Source organism: Ascaphus truei, chromosome 5 (genome assembly GCF_040206685.1).
Source record: "Ascaphus truei isolate aAscTru1 chromosome 5, aAscTru1.hap1, whole genome shotgun sequence".
In the NCBI taxonomy this organism is placed as follows: domain Eukaryota; kingdom Metazoa; phylum Chordata; class Amphibia; order Anura; family Ascaphidae; genus Ascaphus; species Ascaphus truei.
In genome coordinates, this window is record NC_134487.1 from 117990224 (window position 1) to 118014604 (window position 24381).

At 46.5% G+C, this 24381-nt stretch overlaps 1 protein-coding gene across 3 annotated transcripts in view; it reads right to left on the bottom strand.

Annotated features, from left to right (window-relative positions):
• Window positions 1–24381, bottom strand: part of PTPRQ (protein tyrosine phosphatase receptor type Q) — a 363399-nt gene that overhangs the window by 302537 nt on the left and 36481 nt on the right. For 2 of the 3 annotated variants that reach the window (XM_075600513.1, XM_075600514.1), the window contains exons 1-3: window positions 19114–19238; window positions 13909–14015; window positions 12451–12548 (exon numbers count right to left, since the gene is read on the bottom strand). In XM_075600513.1, coding sequence (XP_075456628.1) covers window positions 12451–12548; window positions 13909–14015; window positions 19114–19163 — 255 coding nt within the window. In that variant the 5' untranslated portion in view covers window positions 19164–19238. Of the gene's footprint in view, window positions 1–12450; window positions 12549–13908; window positions 14016–19113; window positions 19265–24381 lie in introns of those variants that run through there. The other variant, XM_075600515.1, reaches the window with a different exon arrangement.

The following is a 24381-nucleotide window of genomic DNA, read 5'->3' on the forward strand; positions in this document are numbered from 1 at the left end:
GCTTTGGTGACTCGCAGCTACTGAATAAGGGTTCTTGTGAGGGGCTGTGGTGACTCACAGCTACTGAATAAGGGATCTTGTGAGGGGCTGTGGTAACTCGCAGCTTACTGAATAAGGGTTCTTGTGAGGGGCTGTGGTGACTCGCAGCTACTGAATAAGGGTTCTTGTGAGGGGCTGTGGTGACTCGCAGCTACTGAATAAGGGATCTTGTGAGGGGCTGTGGTGACTCGCAGCTAATGAATAAGGGTTCTTGTGAGGGACTGTGGTGACTCGCAGCTACTGAATACGGGTTCCTGTGAGGGGCTGTGGTAACTCGCCGCTACTGAATAAGGGTTCTTGTGAGGGGCTGTGGTGACTCGCAGCTTACTGAATACAGGTTCTTGTGAGGGGCTGTGGTGACTCGCAGCTACTGAATACGGGTTCTTGTGAGGGGCTGTGGTTACTCGCAGCTACTGAATAAGGGTTCTTGTGAGGGGCTGTGGTGACTCGCAGCTACAGAATAAGGGTTCTTGTGAGGGGCTGTGGTGACTCGCAGCTACTGAATACAGGTTCTTGTGAGGGGCTGTGGTGACTCGCAGCTACTGAATAAGGGTTCTTGTGAGGGGCTGTGGTGACTCGGAGCTACTGAATACGGGTTCTTGTGAGGGGCTGTGGTGACTCGCAGCTACTGAATAAGGGATCTTGTGAGGGGCTGTGGTGACTCGCAGCTAATGAATAAGGGTTCTTGTGAGGGGCTGTGGTGACTCGCAGCTACTGAATAAGGGTTCTTGTGAGGGGCTGTGGTGACTCGCAGCTTACTGAATAAGGGTTCTTGTGAGGGGCTGTGGTGACTCGCAGCTTACTGAATAAGGGTTCTTGTGAGGGGCTGTGGTGACTCGCAGCTACTGAATAAGGGTTCTTGTGAGGGGCTGTGGTGACTCGCAGCTACTGAATACGGGTTCTTGTGAGGGGCTGTGGTGACTCGCAGCTACTGAATACGGGTTCTTGTGTGGGGCTGTGGTGACTCGCAGCTACTGAATACGGGTTCTTGTGAGGGGCTGTGGTGACTCGCAGCTACTGAATAAGGGTTCTTGTGAGGGGCTGTGGTGACTCGCAGCTACTGAATAAGGCTTCTTGTGAGGGGCTGTGGTGACTCGCAGCTACAGAATAAGGGTTCTTGTGAGGGGCTGTGGTGACTCGCAGCTACTGAATACAGGTTCTTGTGAGGGGCTGTGGTGACTCGCAGCTACTGAATACGGGTTCTTGTGAGGGGCTGTGGTGACTCGCAGCTACTGAATACAGGTTCTTGTGAGGGGCTGTGGTGACTCGCAGCTACTGAATAAGGGTTCTTGTGAGGGGCTGTGGTGACTCGCAGCTACTGAATACGGGTTCTTGTGAGGGGCTGTGGTGACTCGCAGCTACTGAATAAGGGTTCTTGTGAGGGGCTGTGGTGACTCGCAGCTACTGAATAAGGGTTCTTGTGAGGGGCTGTGGTGACTCGCAGCTTACTGAATAAGGGTTCTTGTGAGGGGCTGTGGTAACTCGCAGCTACTGAATACAGGTTCTTGTGAGGGGCTGTGGTGACTCGCAGCTACTGAATACGGGTTCTTGTGAGGGGCTGTGGTGACTCGCAGCTACTGAATACAGGTTCTTGTGAGGGGCTGTGGTGACTCGCAGCTACTGAATAAGGGTTCTTGTGAGGGGCTGTGGTGACTCGCAGCTTACTGAATACGGGTTCTTGTGAGGGGCTGTGGTGACTCGCAGCTACTGAATAAGGCTTCTTGTGAGGGGCTGTGGTGACTTGCAGCTACTGAATAAGGGTTCTTGTGAGGGGCTGTGGTGACTCGCAGCTACTGAATATGGGTTCTTGTGAGGGGCTGTGGTGACTCGCAGCTTACTGAATACGGGTTCTTGTGAGGGGCTGTGGTGACTCGCAGCTACTGAATACAGGTTCTTGTGAGGGGCTGTGGTGACTCGCAGCTACTGAATAAGGCTTCTTGTGAGGGGCTGTGGTGACTCGCAGCTACTGAATAAGGGTTCTTGTGAGGGGCTGTGGTGACTCGCAGCTACTGAATAAGGGTTCTTGTGAGGGGCTGTGGTGACCCGCAGCTACTGAATAAGGGTTCTTGTGAGGGGCTGTGGTGACTCGCAGCTACTGAATACAGGTTCTTGTGAGGGGCTGTGGTGACTCGCAGCTACTGAATACGGGTTCTTGTGAGGGGCTGTGGTGACTCGCAGCTACTGAATAAGGGTTCTTGTGAGGGGCTGTGGTGACTCGCAGCTACTGAATATGGGTTCTTGTGAGGGGCTGTGGTGACTCGCAGCTACTGAATACGGGTTCTTGTGAGGGGCTGTGGTGACTCGCAGCTACTGAATAAGGGTTCCTTTGAGGGGCTGTGGTGACTCGCAGCTACTGAATAAGGGTTCTTGTGAGGGGCTGTGGTGACTCGCAGCTACTGAATATGGGTTCTTGTGAGGGGCTGTGGTGACTCGCAGCTACTGAATATGGGTTCTTGTGAGGGGCTGTGGTGACTCGCAGCTAATGAATAAGGGTTCTTGTGAGGGGCTGTGGTGACTCGCAGCTACAGAATAAGGGTTCTTGTGAGGGGCTGTGGTGACTCGCAGCTAATGAATAAGGGTTCTTGTGAGGGGCTGTGGTGACTCGCAGCTACTGAATAAGGGTTCTTGTGAGGGGCTGTGGTGACTCGCAGCTACTGAATAAGGGTTCTTGTGAGGGGCTGTGGTGACTCGCAGCTACTAAATAAGGGTTCTTGTGAGGGGCTGTGGTGACTCGCAGCTACTGAATAAGGGGTCTTGTGAGGGGCTGTGGTGACTCGAAGCTACTGAATAAGGGTTCTTGTGAGGGGCTGTGGTGACTCGCAGCTACTGAATAATGGTTCTTTTGAGGGGCTGTGGTGACTCGCAGATACTGAATACGGGTTCTTGTGAGGGGCTGTGGTGACTCACAGCTACTGAATAAGGGTTCTTGTGAGGTGCTGTGGTGACTCGCAGCTACTGAATAAGGCTTCTTGTGAGGGCTGTGGTGACTCGCAGCTACAGAATAAGGGTTCTTGTGAGGGGCTGTGGTGACTCGCAGCTACTGAATACGGGTTCTTGTGAGGGGCTGTGGTGACTCGCAGCTACTGAATAAGGGTTCTTGTGAGGGGCTGTGGTGACTCGCAGCTACTGAATACGGGTTCTTGTGAGGGGCTGTGGTGACTCGCAGCTTACTGAATAAGGGTTCTTGTGAGGGGCTGTGGTGACTCGCAGCTGCTGAATATGGGTTCTTGTGAGGGGCTGTGGTGACTCGCAGCTACTGAATACGGGTTCTTGTGAGGGGCTGTGGTGACTCGCAGCTACTGAATAAGGGTTCTTGTGAGGGGCTGTGGTGACTCGCAGCTACTGAATAAGGGTTCTTGTGAGGGGCTGTGGTGACTCGCAGCTACTGAATACGGGTTCTTGAGAGGGGCTGTGGTGACTCGCAGCTACTGAATAAGGGTTCTTGTGAGGGGCTGTGGTGACTCGCAGCTACTGAATACGGGTTCTTGTGCGGGGCTGTGGTGACTCGCAGCTACTGAATAAGGGTTCTTGTGAGGGGCTGTGGTGACTCGCAGCTACTGAATAAGGGTTCTTGTGAGGGGCTGTGGTGACTCGCAGCTACTGAATAAGGGTTCTTGTGAGGGGCTGTGGTGACTCACAGCTACTGAATAAGGGTTCTTGTGAGGGGCTGCGGTGACACGCAGCTTACTGAATAAGGGTTCTTGTGAGGGGCTGTGGTGACTCGCAGCTACTGAATACAGGTTCTTGTGAGGGGCTGTGGTGACTCGCAGCTACTGAATAAGGGTTCTTGTGAGGGGCTGTGGTGACTCGCAGCTACTGAATACGGGTTCTTGTGAGGGGCTGTGGTGACTCGCAGCTACTGAATAAGGGTTCTTGTGAGGGGCTGTGGTGACTCACAGCTACTTAATAAGGGTTCTTGTGAGGGGCTGTGGTGACTCGCAGCTACTGAATAAGGGGTCTTGTGAGGGGCTGTGGTGACTCGCAGCTTACTGAATAAGGGTTCTTGTGAGGGGCTGTGGTGACACGCAGCTTCTGAAAAGGGTTCTTGTGAGGGGCTGTGGTGACTCGCAGCTACTGAATACGGGTTCTTGTGAGGGGCTGTGGTGACTCGCAGCTACTGAATAAGGGTTCTTGTGAGGGGCTGTGGTGACTCGCAGCTACAGAATAAGGGTTCTTGTGAGGGGCTGTGGTGACCCGCAGCTTACTGAATACGGGTTCTTGTGAGGGGCTGTGGTGACTCGCAGCTACTGAATAAGGGATCTTGTGAAGGGCTGTGGAGACTCGGAGCTACTGAATAAGGGTTCTTGTGAGGGGCTGTGGTGACTCGCAGCTACTGAATAAGGGTTCTTGTGAGGGGCTGTGGTGACTCGCAGCTACTGAATACGGGTTCTTGTGAGGGGCTGTGGTGACTCGCAGCTACTGAATAAGGGTTCCTGTGAGGAGCTGTGGTGACTCGCAGCTACTGAATACGGGTTCTTGTGAGGGGCTGTGGTGACTCGCAGCTAATGAATAAGGGTTCTTGTGAGGGGCTCTGGTGACTCGCAGCTACTGAATAAGGGTTCTTGTGAGGGGCTGTGGTGACTCGCAGCTTACTGAATAAGGGTTCTTGTGAGGGGCTGTGGTGACTCGCAGCTTACTGAATAAGGGTTCTTGTGAGGGGCTGTGGTGACTCGCAGCTACTGAATAAGGGTTCTTGTGAGGGGCTGTGGTGACTCACAGCTACTGAATAAGGGATCTTGTGAGGGGCTGTGGTAACTCGCAGCTTACTGAATAAGGGTTCTTGTGAGGGGCTGTGGTGACTCGCAGCTACTGAATAAGGGTTCTTGTGAGGGGCTGTGGTGACTCGCAGCTACTGAATAAGGGATCTTGTGAGGGGCTGTGGTGACTCGCAGCTAATGAATAAGGGTTCTTGTGAGGGACTGTGGTGACTCGCAGCTACTGAATACGGGTTCCTGTGAGGGGCTGTGGTAACTCGCCGCTACTGAATAAGGGTTCTTGTGAGGGGCTGTGGTGACTCGCAGCTTACTGAATACAGGTTCTTGTGAGGGGCTGTGGTGACTCGCAGCTACTGAATACGGGTTCTTGTGAGGGGCTGTGGTTACTCGCAGCTACTGAATAAGGGTTCTTGTGAGGGGCTGTGGTGACTCGCAGCTACAGAATAAGGGTTCTTGTGAGGGGCTGTGGTGACTCGCAGCTACTGAATACAGGTTCTTGTGAGGGGCTGTGGTGACTCACAGCTACTGAATAAGGGTTCTTGTGAGGGGCTGTGGTGACTCGGAGCTACTGAATACGGGTTCTTGTGAGGGGCTGTGGTGACTCGCAGCTACTGAATAAGGGATCTTGTGAGGGGCTGTGGTGACTCGCAGCTAATGAATAAGGGTTCTTGTGAGGGGCTGTGGTGACTCGCAGCTACTGAATAAGGGTTCTTGTGAGGGGCTGTGGTGACTCGCAGCTTACTGAATAAGGGTTCTTGTGAGGGGCTGTGGTGACTCGCAGCTACTGAATAAGGGTTCTTGTGAGGGGCTGTGGTGACTCGCAGCTACTGAATACGGGTTCTTGTGAGGGGCTGTGGTGACTCGCAGCTACTGAATACGGGTTCTTGTGTGGGGCTGTGGTGACTCGCAGCTACTGAATACGGGTTCTTGTGAGGGGCTGTGGTGACTCGCAGCTACTGAATAAGGGTTCTTGTGAGGGGCTGTGGTGACTCGCAGCTACTGAATAAGGCTTCTTGTGAGGGGCTGTGGTGACTCGCAGCTACAGAATAAGGGTTCTTGTGAGGGGCTGTGGTGACTCGCAGCTACTGAATACAGGTTCTTGTGAGGGGCTGTAGTGACTCGCAGCTACTGAATAAGGGTTCTTGTGAGGGGCTGTGGTGACTCGCAGCTACTGAATACGGGTTCTTGTGAGGGGCTGTGGTGACTCGCAGCTACTGAATAAGGGTTCTTGTGAGGGGCTGTGGTGACTCGCAGCTACTGAATACGGGTTCTTGTGAGGGGCTGTGGTGACTCGCAGCTACTGAATAAGGGTTCTTGTGAGGGGCTGTGGTGACTCGCAGCTACTGAATAAGGGTTCTTGTGAGGGGCTGTGGTGACTCGCAGCTTACTGAATAAGGGTTCTTGTGAGGGGCTGTGGTAACTCGCAGCTACTGAATACAGGTTCTTGTGAGGGGCTGTGGTGACTCGCAGCTACTGAATACGGGTTCTTGTGAGGGGCTGTGGTGACTCGCAGCTACTGAATACAGGTTCTTGTGAGGGGCTGTGGTGACTCGCAGCTACTGAATAAGGGTTCTTGTGAGGGGCTGTGGTGACTCGCAGCTTACTGAATACGGGTTCTTGTGAGGGGCTGTGGTGACTCGCAGCTACTGAATAAGGGTTCTTGTGAGGGGCTGTGGTGACTCGCAGCTACTGAATATGGGTTCTTGTGAGGGGCTGTGGTGACTCGCAGCTTACTGAATACGGGTTCTTGTGAGGGGCTGTGGTGACTCGCAGCTACTGAATACAGGTTCTTGTGAGGGGCTGTGGTGACTCGCAGCTACTGAATAAGGCTTCTTGTGAGGGGCTGTGGTGACCCGCAGCTACTGAATAAGGGTTCTTGTGAGGGGCTGTGGTGACTCGCAGCTACTGAATACAGGTTCTTGTGAGGGGCTGTGGTGACTCGCAGCTACTGAATACGGGTTCTTGTGAGGGGCTGTGGTGACTCGCAGCTACTGAATAAGGGTTCTTGTGAGGGGCTGTGGTGACTCGCAGCTACTGAATATGGGTTCTTGTGAGGGGCTGTGGTGACTCGCAGCTACTGAATACGGGTTCTTGTGAGGGGCTGTGGTGACTCGCAGCTACTGAATAAGGGTTCCTTTGAGGGGCTGTGGTGACTCGCAGCTACTGAATAAGGGTTCTTGTGAGGGGCTGTGGTGACTCGCAGCTACTGAATATGGGTTCTTGTGAGGGGCTGTGGTGACTCGCAGCTACTGAATATGGGTTCTTGTGAGGGGCTGTGGTGACTCGCAGCTAATGAATAAGGGTTCTTGTGAGGGGCTGTGGTGACTCGCAGCTACAGAATAAGGGTTCTTGTGAGGGGCTGTGGTGACTCGCAGCTAATGAATAAGGGTTCTTGTGAGGGGCTGTGGTGACTCGCAGCTACTGAATAAGGGTTCTTGTGAGGGGCTGTGGTGACTCGCAGCTACTGAATACGGGTTCTTGTGAGGGGCTGTGGTGACTCGCAGCTTACTGAATAAGGGTTCTTGTGAGGGGCTGTGGTGACTCGCAGCTGCTGAATATGGGTTCTTGTGAGGGGCTGTGGTGACTCGCAGCTACTGAATACGGGTTCTTGTGAGGGGCTGTGGTGACTCGCAGCTACTGAATAAGGGTTCTTGTGAGGGGCTGTGGTGACTCGCAGCTACTGAATAAGGGTTCTTGTGAGGGGCTGTGGTGACTCGCAGCTACTGAATACGGGTTCTTGAGAGGGGCTGTGGTGACTCGCAGCTACTGAATAAGGGTTCTTGTGAGGGGCTGTGGTGACTCGCAGCTACTGAATACGGGTTCTTGTGCGGGGCTGTGGTGACTCGCAGCTACTGAATAAGGGTTCTTGTGAGGGGCTGTGGTGACTCGCAGCTACTGAATAAGGGTTCTTGTGAGGGGCTGTGGTGACTCGCAGCTTACTGAATAAGGGTTCTTGTGAGGGGCTGTGGTGACTCGCAGCTACTGAATACAGGTTCTTGTGAGGGGCTGTGGTGACTCGCAGCTACTGAATACAGGTTCTTGTGAGGGGCTGTGGTGACTCGCAGCTACTGAATACAGGTTCTTGTGAGGGGCTGTGGTGACTCGCAGCTACTGAATAAGGGTTCTTGTGAGGGGCTGTGGTGACTCGCAGCTACTGAATACGGGTTCTTGTGAGGGGCTGTGGTGACTCGCAGCTACTGAATACGGGTTCTTGTGAGGGGCTGTGGTGACTCGCAGCTACTGAATAAGGCTTCTTGTGAGGGGCTGTGGTGACTCGCAGCTACTGAATAAGGGTCCTTGTGAGGGGCTGTGGTGACTCGCAGCTACTGAATATGGGTTCTTGTGAGGGGCTGTGGTGACTCGCAGCTTACTGAATACGGGTTCTTGTGAGGGGCTGTGGTGACTCGCAGCTACTGAATACGGGTTCTTGTGAGGGGCTGTGGTGACTCGCAGCTACTGAATAAGGCTTCTTGTGAGGGGCTGTGGTGACTCGCAGCTACTGAATAAGGGTTCTTGTGTGAGGGGCTGTGGTGACTCGCAGCTACTGAATAAGGGTTCTTGTGAGGGGCTGTGGTGACTCGCAGCTACTGAATAAGGGTTCTTGTGAGGGGCTGTGGTGACCCGCAGCGACTGAATAAGGGTTCTTGTGAGGGGCTGTGGTGACTCGCAGCTACTGAATACAGGTTCTTGTGAGGGGCTGTGGTGACTCGCAGCTACTGAATAAGGGTTCTTGTGAGGGGCTGTGGTGACTCGCAGCTACTGAATAAGGGTTCTTGTGAGGGGCTGTGGTGACTCGCAGCTACTGAATATGGGTTCTTGTGAGGGGCTGTGGTGACTCGCAGCTACTGAATATGGGTTCTTGTGAGGGGCTGTGGTGACTCGCAGCTACAGAATAAGGGTTCTTGTGAGGGGCTGTGGTGACTCGCAGCTACTGAATAAGGGTTCTTGTGAGGGGCTGTGGTGACTCGCAGCTACTGAATAAGGGTTCTTGTGAGGGGCTGTGAATACTCAGGAATTAATGTGAATTTTATCCTGGTGCTTTAGTTTAACAGGAACAATGGAAATGTAGAATAAAAAAGACATACATTTAATTCAACAATATAAGAAAAAATACATTATAATAAACAATCTTCCATAGATACATAGATAATAACACCATTTTAGTGAGAACCATTTTAGTGAGAAAAATAATTATAAATGTGTTTTATAACAGGAACACTGAAAACTTTATTTTTATTTTGCTCTTCGTTATTTTGCCACAGAAAGATGGTAAGGTAGAAGGATAAATTTTACATGATTAGTAAAATGATCTTGGCTGAGTTAGTAGTCTTTGCTAAGCAACTGGCACACTGATGCTTATCGCATTAAAGATTAATAGACAGGGCCATTTGTTTAGAAAGAACAGTTTTCAAGCTGGCCGAACACTTACATTATTAATAAAATATTTGAACAAATGTTATTAATACCAGAAACTTTTTTTTTAAAGCAAATAATGTAACTTAAAATGTTAGCATTTCAGACATAATTGCCAGTTCCATTGCAGTCGCTATGCTGTATTGATTCCGATGAATGTGGTTTACTTACATAATGTTAAGAAGAAAAGACAGCACTTACTCCCTCACCTACTGTCTCTGTAACTTTCCCATTAAACCTCTTAGATTGTAAGCTCTTCGGGGCAGGGATTTCCTTTCCTATTGTCTGATTTTGCTGCACTTATTATATAATTATAATTTCCTATGCTGTATTCTTTGTGAAGCGCTGAGTACACTTTTGGCGCTATATAAATTAAGACATACAATACAATTCACTGCTAATAAATAGTATTGTTTTTGGGTACCCACCACTTTGTATAATGTATGTGAATTTGTTCAGTTTTGCGTTTTCAATTAAAATGATTTTGAAAGACCTTTATAACTGTACTTGTTACATATAGTAAGTTGTTTCCTTAACTGAGAGAATAACCTAGTGAAAGACTTTAGGCCATCATTTCCATTGTCATTGGTTTGCCTGTACTGGTACCAAATATATGCAATTAATGTAATAAATAATGTGCTGTGTGATGCAGTGGGGAAACCAGGCTCTCTCATAAAGGTCAAGCCCATTTTGGTTACCCCTGATCCGTGTATAAAGGTCCCAGAGAATTAGCTCTTGGACCCAGTAACATTGTATCACTGTATTATACTGTGTGCATAAAAAGTATTTTTTTGTGTTTTTCCCTTTCCGGGCATGCCATCAAGCATGGATTGCTAGGATATGAGTTTCAAGGTTTTTTTTTGCAAAGGAACCGTTGGCAGAATGTGCCTAGGAGGTTGGGGTCCGGAGTTGTTGGTTCCCCCATAAATGTACCCGGGAATCCTGCCTGATTCTCGGATACAGGTAGGCACATTGTCCTGGCAATACCTTCCCTTGGAAACGCAAGTGCAGCTCACCACTAGGGTACCCTTCTTCAGCACAGCCCCGAAAGGAGAATGAGGCACAACATGTATTCCTGTAGCTGAGGGAACCCCTAGGGTAAGGGGGATACCCCAGCTAGTGCCAAGGAGACCCACAACCAGTATAGGATTTGTGGGTGCCCCAACCATATATAAGGTTGAGGGTGGGCTCAGAGTCCAAACTGAGTCCAAGGGAAAGTGTGTGGGGAATAAGGCAGATAGAAATAAAACTACTACTTTTTCCTTTTCTGTCCCCTATCCCTCAAGACTCAGAATGGTATTAAAATATACTTTAATATAATGTAATGTGCTTTTTACATTAGGAACCAATGTTCAAACAGGCTGCCTGAGCTAACTTATAGGCGCCGGTAAGTCTGCTGAACATTGGAGTTCAAAGCAACCAGAGGATGCCCAGAGGTGTGAATAGCATTTGGTCAGCAGGGAAAGGCGGAGTACCAGGTCCAGAGATCAATGGCAGCCCTCCGGGATGCCACTTTTTCTGCCAGACTTGGTAGAGCCTTCCCAGCGGGTGGCATTGAGATAGCCAGGGAGAGAAGTGGCAGGCTTGCGCATGTCTCTTGGCTATTTCGGATTTCCCACTGACCCAGATTTTCTAGCTGGCTTAGCTCTGATTGACTGCTAGGGAAAGTTCCCATGGGTTGATTGGCTGTTCAGTTTTGTGAATGAAACTGAAAATACTATAAGAATCGTTGAGCCAATCAGATTCTCTCTCCCCGGTAGTAAGAGCGCAGATGGGCTTTCAAAGTTGCTTCTGTGGGAATAGCAAAGCAACCGGCTTCGAATTTGAGCCCAGAGTCTAAGTCCCGACTTTTGCGCCCAAGTTCTCAGAAACGAACATAGTGGACGCGGCTGGGATTTTATGCCAATTTGAGTACCAGGTGATTTGGACTAACCCGCTGTCAGGAGGGATCAAGTTTTCAGAACAGAACGTAGCGGTGGTGTATGGAATTTTATGCCGATTTCGGTTGCAGGAGATTCCGGGCTAAGTCCCGGTCAGGATAAAACTCTCCCATAGAGTTCCCTGCACCTAGGAAAGTCTAGTTTTCGACCCTAGTCAGACGTAAGTGTGTCTTTTTGTCTGTATTTTGTGTTACCTTGTTTTGCTCAATGAATGATCCTGATAAAAAGGTGTAAATAACCTGGTCTCCCATGACATCGTGTTTATAAATAAACCAGTTTATATTCCTTGTTTACAAACAATTTCCTACTATGTGTCCTCCTTCTACTACTAATGCTAATGGCTGAATTGTCAACCTCTCAGTCTACTCTTTGAAAATCATACAATAACATGATCGAGTTACGTTTCTGACTTCTAGAAGTCTACTTGGTGGAGTTTCTCTGGGTCCTCATCATAAAACCTATTTTGCTGGAACTTTTGCAACAGCAGATGGAATGAAACTCGCGCTTCAGAGGGGATACACCACAACCAACGTGCAGCGCAGGGATTGGAGTCTCCAACGCCTGAGCACCCGGAAGGGGGCTGAGAGGGATTACCCAGCGTAGTAGTATCCCACGCATCGTATGCGCACCGGAGGTGGCGGGTGAGCCCTAAGATCCACAGTCTACCCTCTTCCATCACATTTCATGTGATACATGCCTGATTATATTGTTTTTATTGTAAGTGTGCATTTTAAAGCTTCATAAAGTAAAACCATTTTATATTACTGGTCTGCACTATGGATACTCTTTTTCCCTCAATACATATGCTGTCCTGCTGAGAGTGGGGGTCTGCACCACATCTAGAATCTACAGATCCAGTTCACTGAGACCACTGTGTCACACTGCCCGTTTTCTGTCTGAATCCTGTGAGTAGGCAACACTTATGAGCCAAGATACACCATTGCTTTAACCCACTCAGTATCAAACTGTCTGCACTTATATTGTGTTTCTTTTATATTTTCATTTCCCTTCCATGCTCCCCCTGGATCACGTACGGGAATGAAACTTATGGCAGGCCAAAGAAAGGTGAAAAGGAAGGCTCACACCATGAAGCAGTGGGATTTTTAAGGACCACTGTACTCATATTGAAGTTAAAGTTAATATTGTCTTTGATATCTCATATATTTAAACTGGACTTTAACAGTTAATAATTATGGAGTTTTTTTATTTTGTTGTGAATGCCATATATTTGTGCCTTGAGCAGAAATCTGTATACTCAATCTATTGCACTGTGTTTACAGAACAGCCCTAACGAAAAACTATTACCTATAGGTGTACTGTATAAGCATTTATTTAGATCTCACCTGGAAGTGTTGGTATCTCCCTTTTGGTGGGTTCCAAGACAAATAAACTGAATGTTCTTCTTGTCCAAACACTTGTAGAGCTGACGGTGGGTCAGGATCTAGGTAAAGATTTGTTTTCAGAATACATAATATTCAAGCTATAAGATGGTTATATCTAGGGCTAACTAAACTTTCTGGGTGAAAAGATCAAACGATCCAGAGCTATAAAATGGACTTTACAGAAACTCAGGTGAAAAATGTACAGAAGACCTTACTTGCATGTCTCATCTAATTTAAATACTTAATATTTAGTAGTCTGTTTTGAGGGGTTGCCATTTCATACAACCATAATTGTGAGCTGTGTGGTGTTGAGAAACTTACCTAAATAATTGAAAACACCAATATGCAATTAAGTTTATATGTGCATGTTTATTAGTATCAATATCATTATACCATTGCATAATATAATCCATGTAAAATACACCACAGAATATAAAAGTGCGATGGGGCAGTTGTAATTAATGGAAAGTTTCCATATTATTTTTGGATCAGATTCTAAATAAGCAGAAATTTTAGATGGTTTAGAAGTCTGTAGTCATACTCCCCAGTGGATTTGTTTGTCATCAACTACTTTATAGAGCATATAATAAAACATGAAATGTTTCTTTTAAACTATATTAGAGAATGTCTGATCTAAGGGTAACTAACAAAGTAATTGCATCAAAGGATAAAGGCCCATACTAAGCAATCTTTGGTCATACAACACCAGAAAGTCTACTTACTTGGTGTAAGCACCAGAAGGTGTCTAATGACAGAAGACTGCATGCAAAATGTGATAGATGCCCTTCTAAAGGAAAGGGGGTAAATTATATACTGTTGTCCTCATTGTGACTACTTTACTATATGTACTTTCCAGGCGTCACAATATAATGTTCAGTGCCTGGTAGTATCAATATGTAAATAATTGCATAAAATGAAATTAAAATGATATTTATCAAGCTTATAGGATAAAACAAAAAAGTGTGTGTGTGTGTGTGTGTGTGTGTGTGTGTGTGTGTGTGTGTGTGTGTGTGTGTGTGTGTGTGTGTGTGTGTGTGTGTGTGTGTGTGTGTGTGTGTGTGTGTGTGTGTGTGTGTGTGTGTGTGTGTGTGTGTGTGTGTGTGAAAAGAACAGCAAGCACTCCAATGTAGAAATCCAAAAGGGCCTGGTGCTAATCTCATAAGAAATGCAAAACGTATATTACCATCCAGCAGGGCAGCAGAACAGCAACAAAGAGGCAGCACTCAGAGGTAAGTAATGTGTCTGTTATAATATATTTTTTCAATATACTTACCTCTGATTGCTGCCTCTTTCTCTTATGTGTCTGTTATAATATATTTTTTCAGTGTATTTACCTCTGAGTGCTGCCTATTTCTTGCTGTTCTGCTGCCCTCCTGGGTGGTAATGAACGTTATTTAATCTTTCATATAGTAAAATTACCTGTAGTAACATTTAGGAAGGTAGGCGAGCTCTTCTTGAATCCACAAGTAGTCACAATGCTGATGAAGACGTCAATTCCAGGTAAAAGACAATTAAAAGTATACAGTCTATGAGTCGATTCCAAGGAAATCCCACACATTAGGAGAAACAAGAAATCATACAACATTAAGTAATTTTAAAAAGGCAGGAAATGCAACATCATAACTTAAATGAAAGGAAACATTGGAATTTAATATCATCCCAACAGGTGTCGTTTCAGTTCTAGTCCTACAGTTGTTTAAAGTTGTGTAAGTAATATTTTTTTCTTGCTTTTTTGTGTGTAAGATGAATGCTGTTGGCTGCTAATGTGAAGATACATTAACTTACAGTAGAACATTTATTTTAACTGCAGTCTCTTATGAAATTACCTTATAATTTATTTCATGTACTTTAAGTTAGAGATGTAGATAGGAGAGGTAAATACGCACACATCACATTGTATATCTCTATATTTTACTCTATTGCTGTAGTGATATTCTATAAGTTATTTCCACTTGCAAAACAGCTGAAACTATTGTTTTAACACTTAAACTCTATGGGTCCCTCGCTTGATTTGTGATAATATATTTCAGTAGAACATTGGAAATCAGAAACAATAGAGATGGGAGGCTGGAGTAGAGATGAGAGGCTGATCCAGAGATGGGAGGCTGGAGTAGAGATGAGAGGCTGATCCAGAGATGGGAGGCTGGTGTAGACATGGGAGTCTGGTATAGAGATGGGAGGCTGGTCTAGATATGAGAGGCTGGTATAGAATTGGGAGGCTGGTGTAGAGATGGGAGGCTGATATAGAGATGGGAGGCTGGTCTAGAAATGGGAGTTTGGTGTAGAGATGGGAGGCTGGTGTAGAGATGGGAGGCTGGTGTAGAGATGGGAGGCTGGTGTAGAGATGGGAGGCTGATCCAGAGATGGGAGGCTGGTGTAGAGATGGGAGGTTGGTGGAGATGGGAGGCTGGTGTTGAGATTGGAGGCTGGCATGGAGATGGGAGGCTGATACAGAGATGAGAGACTGGTCTAGAAATGGGAGGCTGGTGTAAAGAAGTGAGGCTGGTGTAGAGATGGGAGGCTGGTGTAGAGATGGGAGGCTGGTGTAGGGATGGGAGGCTGGTGTAGGGATGGGAGGCTGGCATAGAGATGGGAGGCTGGTGTGGAGATGGGAGGTTGGTGTGGAGATGGGAGGCTTGTGTAGAGATGAGAGACTGGCATGGAGATGGGAGGCTGGCATAGAGATGTGAGGCTGGTGTAGAGCTTGGAGGCTGGCATAGAGATGGGAGGCTGATATAGAGATGGGAGGCTGGTGTAGAGATGGGAGGCTGGTGTAGAGATGGGAGGCTGGTGTAGACATGGGAGGCTGGTGTAGACATGGGAGGCTGGTGTAGACATGGGAGGCTGGTGTAGACATGGGAGGCTGGTGTAGACATGGGATGCTGGTGTAGACATGGGATGCTGGTGTAGACATGGGAGGCTGGTGTAGACATGGGAGTCTGGTGTAGGTATGAGGCTGGTGTAGGGATGGGGCTGGTCTAGACCTGGGAGGCTGTGTAGAGATGGGGGGCTGGTGTAGAGATGAGAGGCTGGTGTAGAATTGGGAGGCTGGAGTAGAGATGGGAGGCTCAAGATTGGTAATATATTTTGGTTATGCCTGATAATGAGCGAGAAATAGTCCAATTAAAGATCAGTTATTTGGAAAAAGGAAAAATCCAGTTTTAGGAGAATGAACTCTAATAAACTACTGAACAGCTTAATATTGATTATGGAGTGTGTGGCTTATCTGCATGACATATAAGACTCAGTTTGCATAGTAATGAATGCATTTGATTGCTTTCATACATTTCTTGGTAACAGTCTTCTCATCCTGCTGCTACCCTGTGCTTCCTGTCAAGCCTTTAGTTATACTACAGTGGACTGGCTATTGTTAGTACACCCCTAGTGGACTGGGTGTGTTAGAAAATAATGATCTTGCTGTCTGAGATCTTGGCAGTGCACCTGAAAACAGTGAAAGCTTTCAAAACTACAGTACTCCCTTAAAGCTGCAGTTCAGTCTTTTTTTTTTATTTTTTATTTTTTTTATTTTTTTACTTCAATAGTTTCATGTAGGCAATCTCTAATTACCTAAAGAACTGTATAGCTGCAGGTCAATTCGTTCTCCATGTATTGATAGGCGAAATTTGGTGACATAATTAGAGCTGGCATATGTTTTTCTTCTGCTTCTGTCTCTCAGTGGAAGCTCATGAATATTCATGAGCACTCCTGCACTGACATGTGCTAGAGGGAGGACAGGGCTGACAAAGGGCTGTGCCAGGGCTTGTGACAGGACATGAAGGGGCAGTGCCTTAGCAAATGCTTGTTAAAATAGAATACAAGAAAATTGCTCTTTCAAAGTTATTTTATTAAAAACAGAAAATGCTAAAAGTATTTTTTCTTACTACAGAACTAATTTATTAAAAAAAACACACATGCAGGATATTGACTGAACTGCAGCTTTAAGACAGATGTTTACAACATAAACTGCAATGGCATGTCATATTTATACATATTTATATTTATTGACATAGCAATGCAAAAAAGGAAATGTAAATAGGTCAGAAGTTAGGATGTGGGTATAAGATAGCCGGGTAAACGGTACAGCAATGCAAAAAAGGCAACTATGTATGTGAAATGTATTAGACTGAGGCGCCTGGGCTATGAGAGCAGGAATACAGTACATTGACCATTTGTATTAAAGTGAAGATACATCAATGCCATATATTTATATAGCATCATTAAACATTAATCCTTTACCCTATTTTAGTCCTGTATTTAATATACCAAAAGTCAGCATGATTTTATATTCCCAGGTTTGCCTTTCTCTCGGTGATCTGAAATTTCCCTTAATACCGTATTTCCTCGTTTCTAAGACGCACTTTTTTTCCCTTTTTCACGTGTCTGAAATAGGGACTGCGTCCTAGAATCGATGTACTCAAAAAAAACACACAAAAAAAACCAGCCAGGGGGAGCTGCAGAAGCCACAGCAGCTTTCAGCGTTTGCCCTGCGTTTCTGCCACCTCCGCCCCCCCACACAGAGGAGCAGTGTGTCCCGCTGCATGCCCCGCGACTCTGCCACCAAACCCCCCCCTCCCTCCACGTGCCGGTCCCCAAAGGAGCAGTGAATGTTCGGCTGCATGCCCCATGCTCCCCCCCTTGCTGGAATTACCGCCCCCACACAGGAGAGATTGATTCAGCAGTGTGTGGCTGCATGCCCCAAAAGCCCTCTGTCTGCCTCTGCTACTCACAAGCCCCCGCCCCCCCCCCCCCCTTGCTCCAAGTGCTGGTCCCCAAAGGAGCAATGTATGTTCGGCTGCATGCACCACAAGCCCCCCTCCTCCCCCGCTCTGCTCGTTGGAAGTGCCGCCCCCACACAGGAGAGATTCATTCGGCAGTGTGTGGCTGCTGCATGCCCCAAGTTCCCTCTGTCTGCCTCTGCTACTCACAGCTGTGCTGCCGGCACCACAAGCCACCCCCACCCCGTGTCTCTGTGTTTTTCTCTTTCAGTGTATGTGTGTGTCTCTCTGTGTGTATGTATCTGTCTCTGTGTTTGTGTGTGTGTGTGTGTGTGTGTGACCTTTCATTCTCTCCCCTTCCCTCCAATCTCTCCCAATTCTCTCCTTTCTCTCCCCTCCCCCTTCTCTCCCCCATTCCCCCTCTCTCCCTCTCTCCCCCCTTCTCTCTCTCCTCTATCCCCCCTCTCCTCTTTTCCCCCCTCTCTCTCCTCTCTCTCCTCTTTCCCCTCTCTCTCTCTCCTTTCTGCCCCCCCTCTCTCTCCTCTCTCCCCCCCTCTCCCTCCTCTCTCTCATCTCCCCCCTCTCTCTCCTCTCCCCCCCCTCTCTCTCCTCTCCCTCCCCTCTCTCTCCTCTCCCTCCCCCTCTCTCTCCTCTCCCCCCCTCTTTCTCCTCTCCCCCCTCTCTCTCTTCTCCCCCCTCTCTCCTCTCCCCCCTCTCTCCCTTCTCTCCCCCCTCTCTCTTCCCCCCTCTCCCTCTCTCCCCCCCCCTCTCTCTCTCTTCCCCCCTCTCTCTCTCTCTCTTCCCCCCTCTCTCTCTCTCTTCCCCCTTCTGTCTCTCTTTCTCTCTTCCCCCCTCTGTCCCTCTCTCTTCACCCCCCTCTCTCTCGCTTCCCCCCCTCTCTCTCCCCCCCTCTTTCTTCCCCGTCCTCTCTCTCTTCCCCACTCTCTCTCTCTTCCCCCCAACTCTCCCTCCCACCCCCCTCTCTCTCTCTCTCTCTTCCCCCCTCGCTCGCTCTCTTCCCCCCTCTGTCTCTCTTCCCCCTCTGTCCCTCTCTCCCCCCCCCTCTCTCTTCACCCCCCCTCTCTCTCGCTTCCCCCCTCTCTCTCTCCCCCCTCTCTCTCTTCCCCCCTCTCTCTCTTCCCCCTCTCTCTCTCTTCCCACTCTCTCTCTTCCCCCCAACTCTCCCTCCCACCCCCCTCTCTCTCTCTCTCTTCCCCCCTCTCTCTCTCTTTCCTCTCTCTTCCCTCCAACTCTCCCTCTCTCTCTCTTCCCGCTCTCTCTCTCTTCCCCCCTCTGTCTCTCTCCCCCCTCCCCTCTCTCTCTTCCCCCTCCCCTCTCTCTCTTCCCCCCTCTCTCTCTTCCCTCTCTCTCTCTTCCCCCTCTCTCTCTCTTCTCTCTCTTCCCTCTCTCTTCCCCCCAATTCTCCCTCTCTCTCTCTTCCCCCCCTATCTCTCTCTTCCCCCCCACTCTCTCTTCCCTCTCTCTTCCCTCTCTCTTCCCTCTCTCTTCCCTCTCTCTTCCCTCTCTCTCCCCCCTCTCTCTATCTCTTCTCCCCCCCCTCTCTCTCTCCTCTCCCCTCTCTCTCTCTTCCCCCCTCTCTCTCTTCCCCCCTCTTTCTCTCTCTTCCCCCCTCTCTTTCTCTCTTCCCTCTCTGTTCCCTCTCTCTCTCTCTTCCCCCAACTCTCCCTCTCTCTCTCTTCCCCCCCCTCTCTCTCTCTCTCTCCCGAAAAAAATTCTGCACATTTAATATAGTGGGTTTTTTTTCCTCAATTTTTTTAATTAAATCAAAGGTGCGTCTTAGAATCGATGGCGTCTTAGAATCGAGGAAATAGGGTAACTGTCATTTTCATGTCCATGATATTATCATACACGTAAGCATAGAAGTACTGGAAAAGAGATTTTATAATACCTTGTCCTGGGGGGCAACATTTCACTTTTGTTGACGGTTTCAGAAACCATGGAAATGATATATCCATCATATTGATTGAATGCTACCGGCCAATTAACAGTTATTGACTTTGAATCCTTTGTATACTTTATGTATTCAACGGGACTTGGAACTGTTCTCAGAGAAGAAAAAAAAACACTTATTTAGAATTTATAAACTGATCCATTAACCAAAATGCATCCCAACCTGTATATGTGACATGGGTTAATACACTGAGCTACTGTATCAAGGTGATCCAAACCTCACCCTGCAAGGTCCCTCCAATTAATAATATCTCCCCTCAATCCTTCACATTTATCATGAACTGCATACCTGTGAGCATGTTACAGTACTTAAATATGTGACAAGGGTTAATACACACAGCTAACTATCTCACTCCCCTTTCACCTACGCAAGGTCCCTCAATTGAGTAATACAGTATCTACCCTCAATCCATCACAAAAAAATATATATATATATATGTGGAGGGTTTTTGTCACTTTTTTTACTCAGCATAACTTAACTCAGTATGGTAAACCCCATCCTTTAGCTTCTTTGCATACCCAGTTAACCAACCCCACACTGATGAGACCCATTAAGGTCGAAACAGCTGTCTGTGGGTGGGTTTTCTGGGTATGCACCTTAACCCTGGCTGTGCTCAAAGCTGTGACCATGCAGCAAGCTTAAGCCTATAGGGAACCATGTTAAAAATGTTTTTTGAAGCAAAAAGTGGCAATGTGTGCTCATTTGCATGTCATTTCCCAGAATCCCTTGCTGCAGTAGAAGTGCTGCGTGATAATGGGGAAAGGCGGGGTTGCAGACCTGCCTAAGACATGCAGATGAGCATACAGCATACAGTTGTATTTACATTTATATATATATATATATATATATATATATATATATATATATACATATATACATATATCGTAACTAGCTGCCACACCAAAGAATTTATTAAAATAATAATTTGCAGAGTATATGGTTCCTGTTTATTAAGAAATGTGTCCGGAAATGAAAATTACTCTCTACAAAGCATCTCATAAACTATACAAAAGACCTAACCGCCCACCTTAATATCAATGATGGATATTGGGAGTAGCCTACAGTAGATATCAAGAAGTAGGTATGAGGTGCGTGAAGGGAGAAATGAATGTATATATACATGAATGATCCCCGAAGGGGTAACAAAAAGTCCCTAGTATTATGCACACAGTCCAAGTATGATCAGTAAGAGAAAATGGGCTAAATAGCCTCAGGGTATAAAGCCCTAATATATGAATTACAGTAGGTCTGGGTTGATAGTCAAGTGTCAATCTAAACACATCACATTGTATTGGTGAGCATTCTCTGCACATCTATATGTTTTTATTCTTTCATATATTTGAAAATGTTTGGGTAGTGTTTCACAAGCCCTGTGTAACTAAGCAACCTCACCAAAATAAACTGATTTATCCTGGGGGGGGGGGGAGTTCCTCCAAAACCATTGTTTTTTATGTCACATGCATTATGCATTACAGGGTAGCAAAGGTATCCTGTTTGCAGGAAATGTATGACTCACAATTGGCAATTTAAATTTGCAGCTTTTACCTTTTAACCCTTTGGTGGACGGTGGGACTGCAGCCCCAGTGTGCCAGGGCCGTCCGACAAGCAATGTTCACGCAACTACTCCTCAGAACGATTCCTCCTCTTCTCTTTCCCTGCATTATAGTACATATGTACTCCTGAATGCAATCTCCCTTAGAAAACATACGCTCAAAGGGCATGATGTAGTCACTTCATCATGGATCCCCTGGAGTGCCAGACCCCATAATGTTATGGCTGCATCTTGCGGCACCCAAAGTGTTAATATAGAATTATATTTTTGGCATGTCACTCCAGAATTTATAATTGATCCTATCACTAAGGACAAGAGATGAACTCCCCATTATTAACAGCCAATGGGACTGGAACTACTTTAAATGCTTCGAAGTCTGTACAGTTTATTTGTAGAGGTTTTATGTTATTGTCAAAATTATATATTTGGAGTGGAAGCACCATTAATGAGTAAGAATAGTGATGTACTCTATATTTTGGGGCTTTTAAGCTGGGAGTAAAAGAAAAAGTATTTTCACTTTTTATAAAAAAGAACTGGACCACAGATCCTATTTCTGCTCCGCTTTTCATATATGTGAGTGATAAGCAGATAACTATTTAATTGGTATTAGAATAGTACAGACACAATAAATCCCAAATACAGTATGTTATCTACAGTTTGTTGCCCATTGTCACAAAGTTAGTACTGGGTCAGCAAATAGATGGCTGGTAAAATAAATATGGTCGGGGGTTTCATTCACTGCACTACCCAAAATGCAAAATGTAATCTACAAATTGAGGCTGTTCAAGTGGTCCACAAAGCTCAGATTCAGAGTCTGAAGCGCAGTGCCAGTTACATACTAACGCATATGGAGAAACTGCTAAAATAACTGAAGCAAACTTTTCGAACTTAGCTGCAGAAAGTGAATTTAAAGAAGAACTCGATAACTACTGAGAGAACTACCTTGTCTGAGCACAAAAAGGTGGAGGAGTATCACGCCCGCATCAAAGGAGACATTAGTTATCTTAAATGCCAGATAAACTCCTTGAATGATGCCAAGGAAGATGCGGACAGTCACTCATGCAGGAACAACCTCAGGTTGAGAAACATTCTGAAACCAGTGATCTGAAGCAGCTTAAAGGGTACCTGACCATTCTTTTCCAGGCCCTTATCCCAAGCATATCACAGATTGGAGGTGGACAAAGCGCATAGAACGCTGTACCCTAGAGATCCAGAGGAGAACAGGCCCTGAGATGTGGTGAGGGTCTATTTTTTCTCTACTAAATACTTCATTCTCTCCACGGATAGAATTTTCGTAGATTGCCTTTTAAACAATCTCAAACATCTTCAACAACATCTCACCCTTGACCATTGCCTACAGAAGACAGTTTAAGAAAATCACGACCCTACTTTGGCATCACAAGGTTAAAAACAAATGTAGATTCCCCTTTTGACCCTACGCCATCTAAAACAGCAAATCTTCCTCCCTGCTTGCACCACTTAGGCCTGTAGTGCTTGACCAACTTGAACCACCCATCCCCCATATGATTAATGTCTGATTCAATGTAATCTTTATACGGTAACTGCTGCATTGTTTTCTCTCCAAATCACCTCCAGTCTGGCAGCTGAAAATACAATAGTGGCTTTCACCATCCTTCCTGACATACGTCTGATGAATGATTTAGAGACGCGCTTGAGAAATCCAGAGCAAGAGAAGTGGCAGACACCCTCGAGCCAGCAGGCAGTCATGCATATAATGTGTGCATGGAGAGGAGGGATGGTCTGCAACCTAGAGCTTCTCGTGACTGGGTCATGATGGTTGAACGTAGGGAAATATGTTTCAGGTTTTTTTGGGGGGGCGGGAGGGAGTTTGAAAAATCACAAAAAGTTCAATTAAACCTCTGAACATTAAATGTCTTGTCCAATTTCGTCCGAAAATATATTTTAGAATATTTGCAGGCCTTTTTTTGCAGCAATATTTCAAACAAAAAAATCGAAAACTATATATTTTTTTTTTACATTTTTCAAAGAGTAATGAATGGCAGGTTTTCTCTCTCGTAATTGCTGTCATTTTGCAAAAGTTCAAACATTTGAAATACAGACTTCAAACTTTAGCAAAACGTTTGCCCATCTCTACCTCTGGTTTGCCGTTCTTCATTACCCTTAAATTTTTACTTTTGCTCCTTTAGCAGAAATGTTGTTTAACATTGCACCTGAGGCACTGGAGGGTCATTTCCCTGATCTTCAACTATTTAACTTTCTTTATAATGATACACTGCTAGGGCATGACCTAGATGGTCCCTAATTACCCTCTTTGGTTCTGCACCTACTCGTTCCCGCTCGCAGAATCACACATCATGTAATGGCTAATCCTGCTTCTTATTTTATTGTTTCTTGCCCGCCCCCCCGCCCACCCCTCTTTCCCCCCTCACCACGACCTGTATTAAACACAGCTGCTCATGTGGTTACCTTTTGTCCCCCTGTGGCAATATACTGTAAGATTCATCCCCCCATAATACCATATAACAAAAGGATAAAGAGTTAGACATACATTTCCATTGAGATTAATAATACTTGTAATATATTTAACTTATCTAAAATAAAAAATTATTTTCCTCTTAAATGAAGATTAGGTTTCTCTGACCTAAAAGGAAGGGCCATAGTAAGGATTAAAAGAGAGAAGAAATCACTGGTTTAGATTCAGGGACAATTCCTACCCTCACCTCTTCTTTTCATCAGCATGACAAGAAAGAGAGTAGCAGACATGTTGGCTATCTCTAGATTGCATTTCCAATCACACTACAGTAAAGCAGTTAAATATGGTAGGCTTTTAATTGTTGTTGGAGAAATTGGTATCAAAGACGTCATCCTTACGAGCTTATATCCACCCGACTAAAGTCAAGAACACTTTTTTTTTTACTCGGCCTTCCCCATAATAATGGCTCATAACAAAGGCATCTTAACATAGGTGTGACTTGGTCGGTGACCTATAATGGATCAGACTGTCGATAGATCAAACTATCTGGATAAAAAAACTCAATCCAATTTCAAGGAGCTACACCTGATTCTTAGCCCCACATAAACACTATTCAATAATTGATTATATTTTAGTATGGTCAGAATTAATTGGCTCTATTGTAGATGCTAGTATCAAGAACATCACATGGTCTGATCCCACCAAAGTCAAATTAAAACTGAAAAGTCGTAAACAAACCATGACTAGGACTGCATTGCGCCGTAGTGGCCAGCTGTTAGGAATTCCAGATATAAGCGACAGCATGTAGAATTCCATAGAATTATACTTTGAAATCAATTTAAATGATCCAATATATTCTACCTAACTATGGACATCTCTAGAGACGATTTACAGTAAAATTCCCTCCTTGCCCACCAGAATTCAGCTTAATCAAGCAGGAAATTACTTAAAAGCAGGGCTTTTTTTCAGGGGAATGCAATTCCTGCACCTTTTTCAGCACAGCAAACTGGCAACGCTAGGCGACTTAGGTGGTCGCTTAGGGCGGCCCAATTTGGGGGGTGGTGAAGGGTGTGGCAGGTGAGCACAGCAGGATGATGGTGAGATGGGAAGCCCAAAGCAGAGCAGTCTCAGAGCAGTGGAGGAAGCGTGTGGAGGAGGAGGGCGAAGGCATCTGTGGCAGAGCACGATGGGGGCAGAG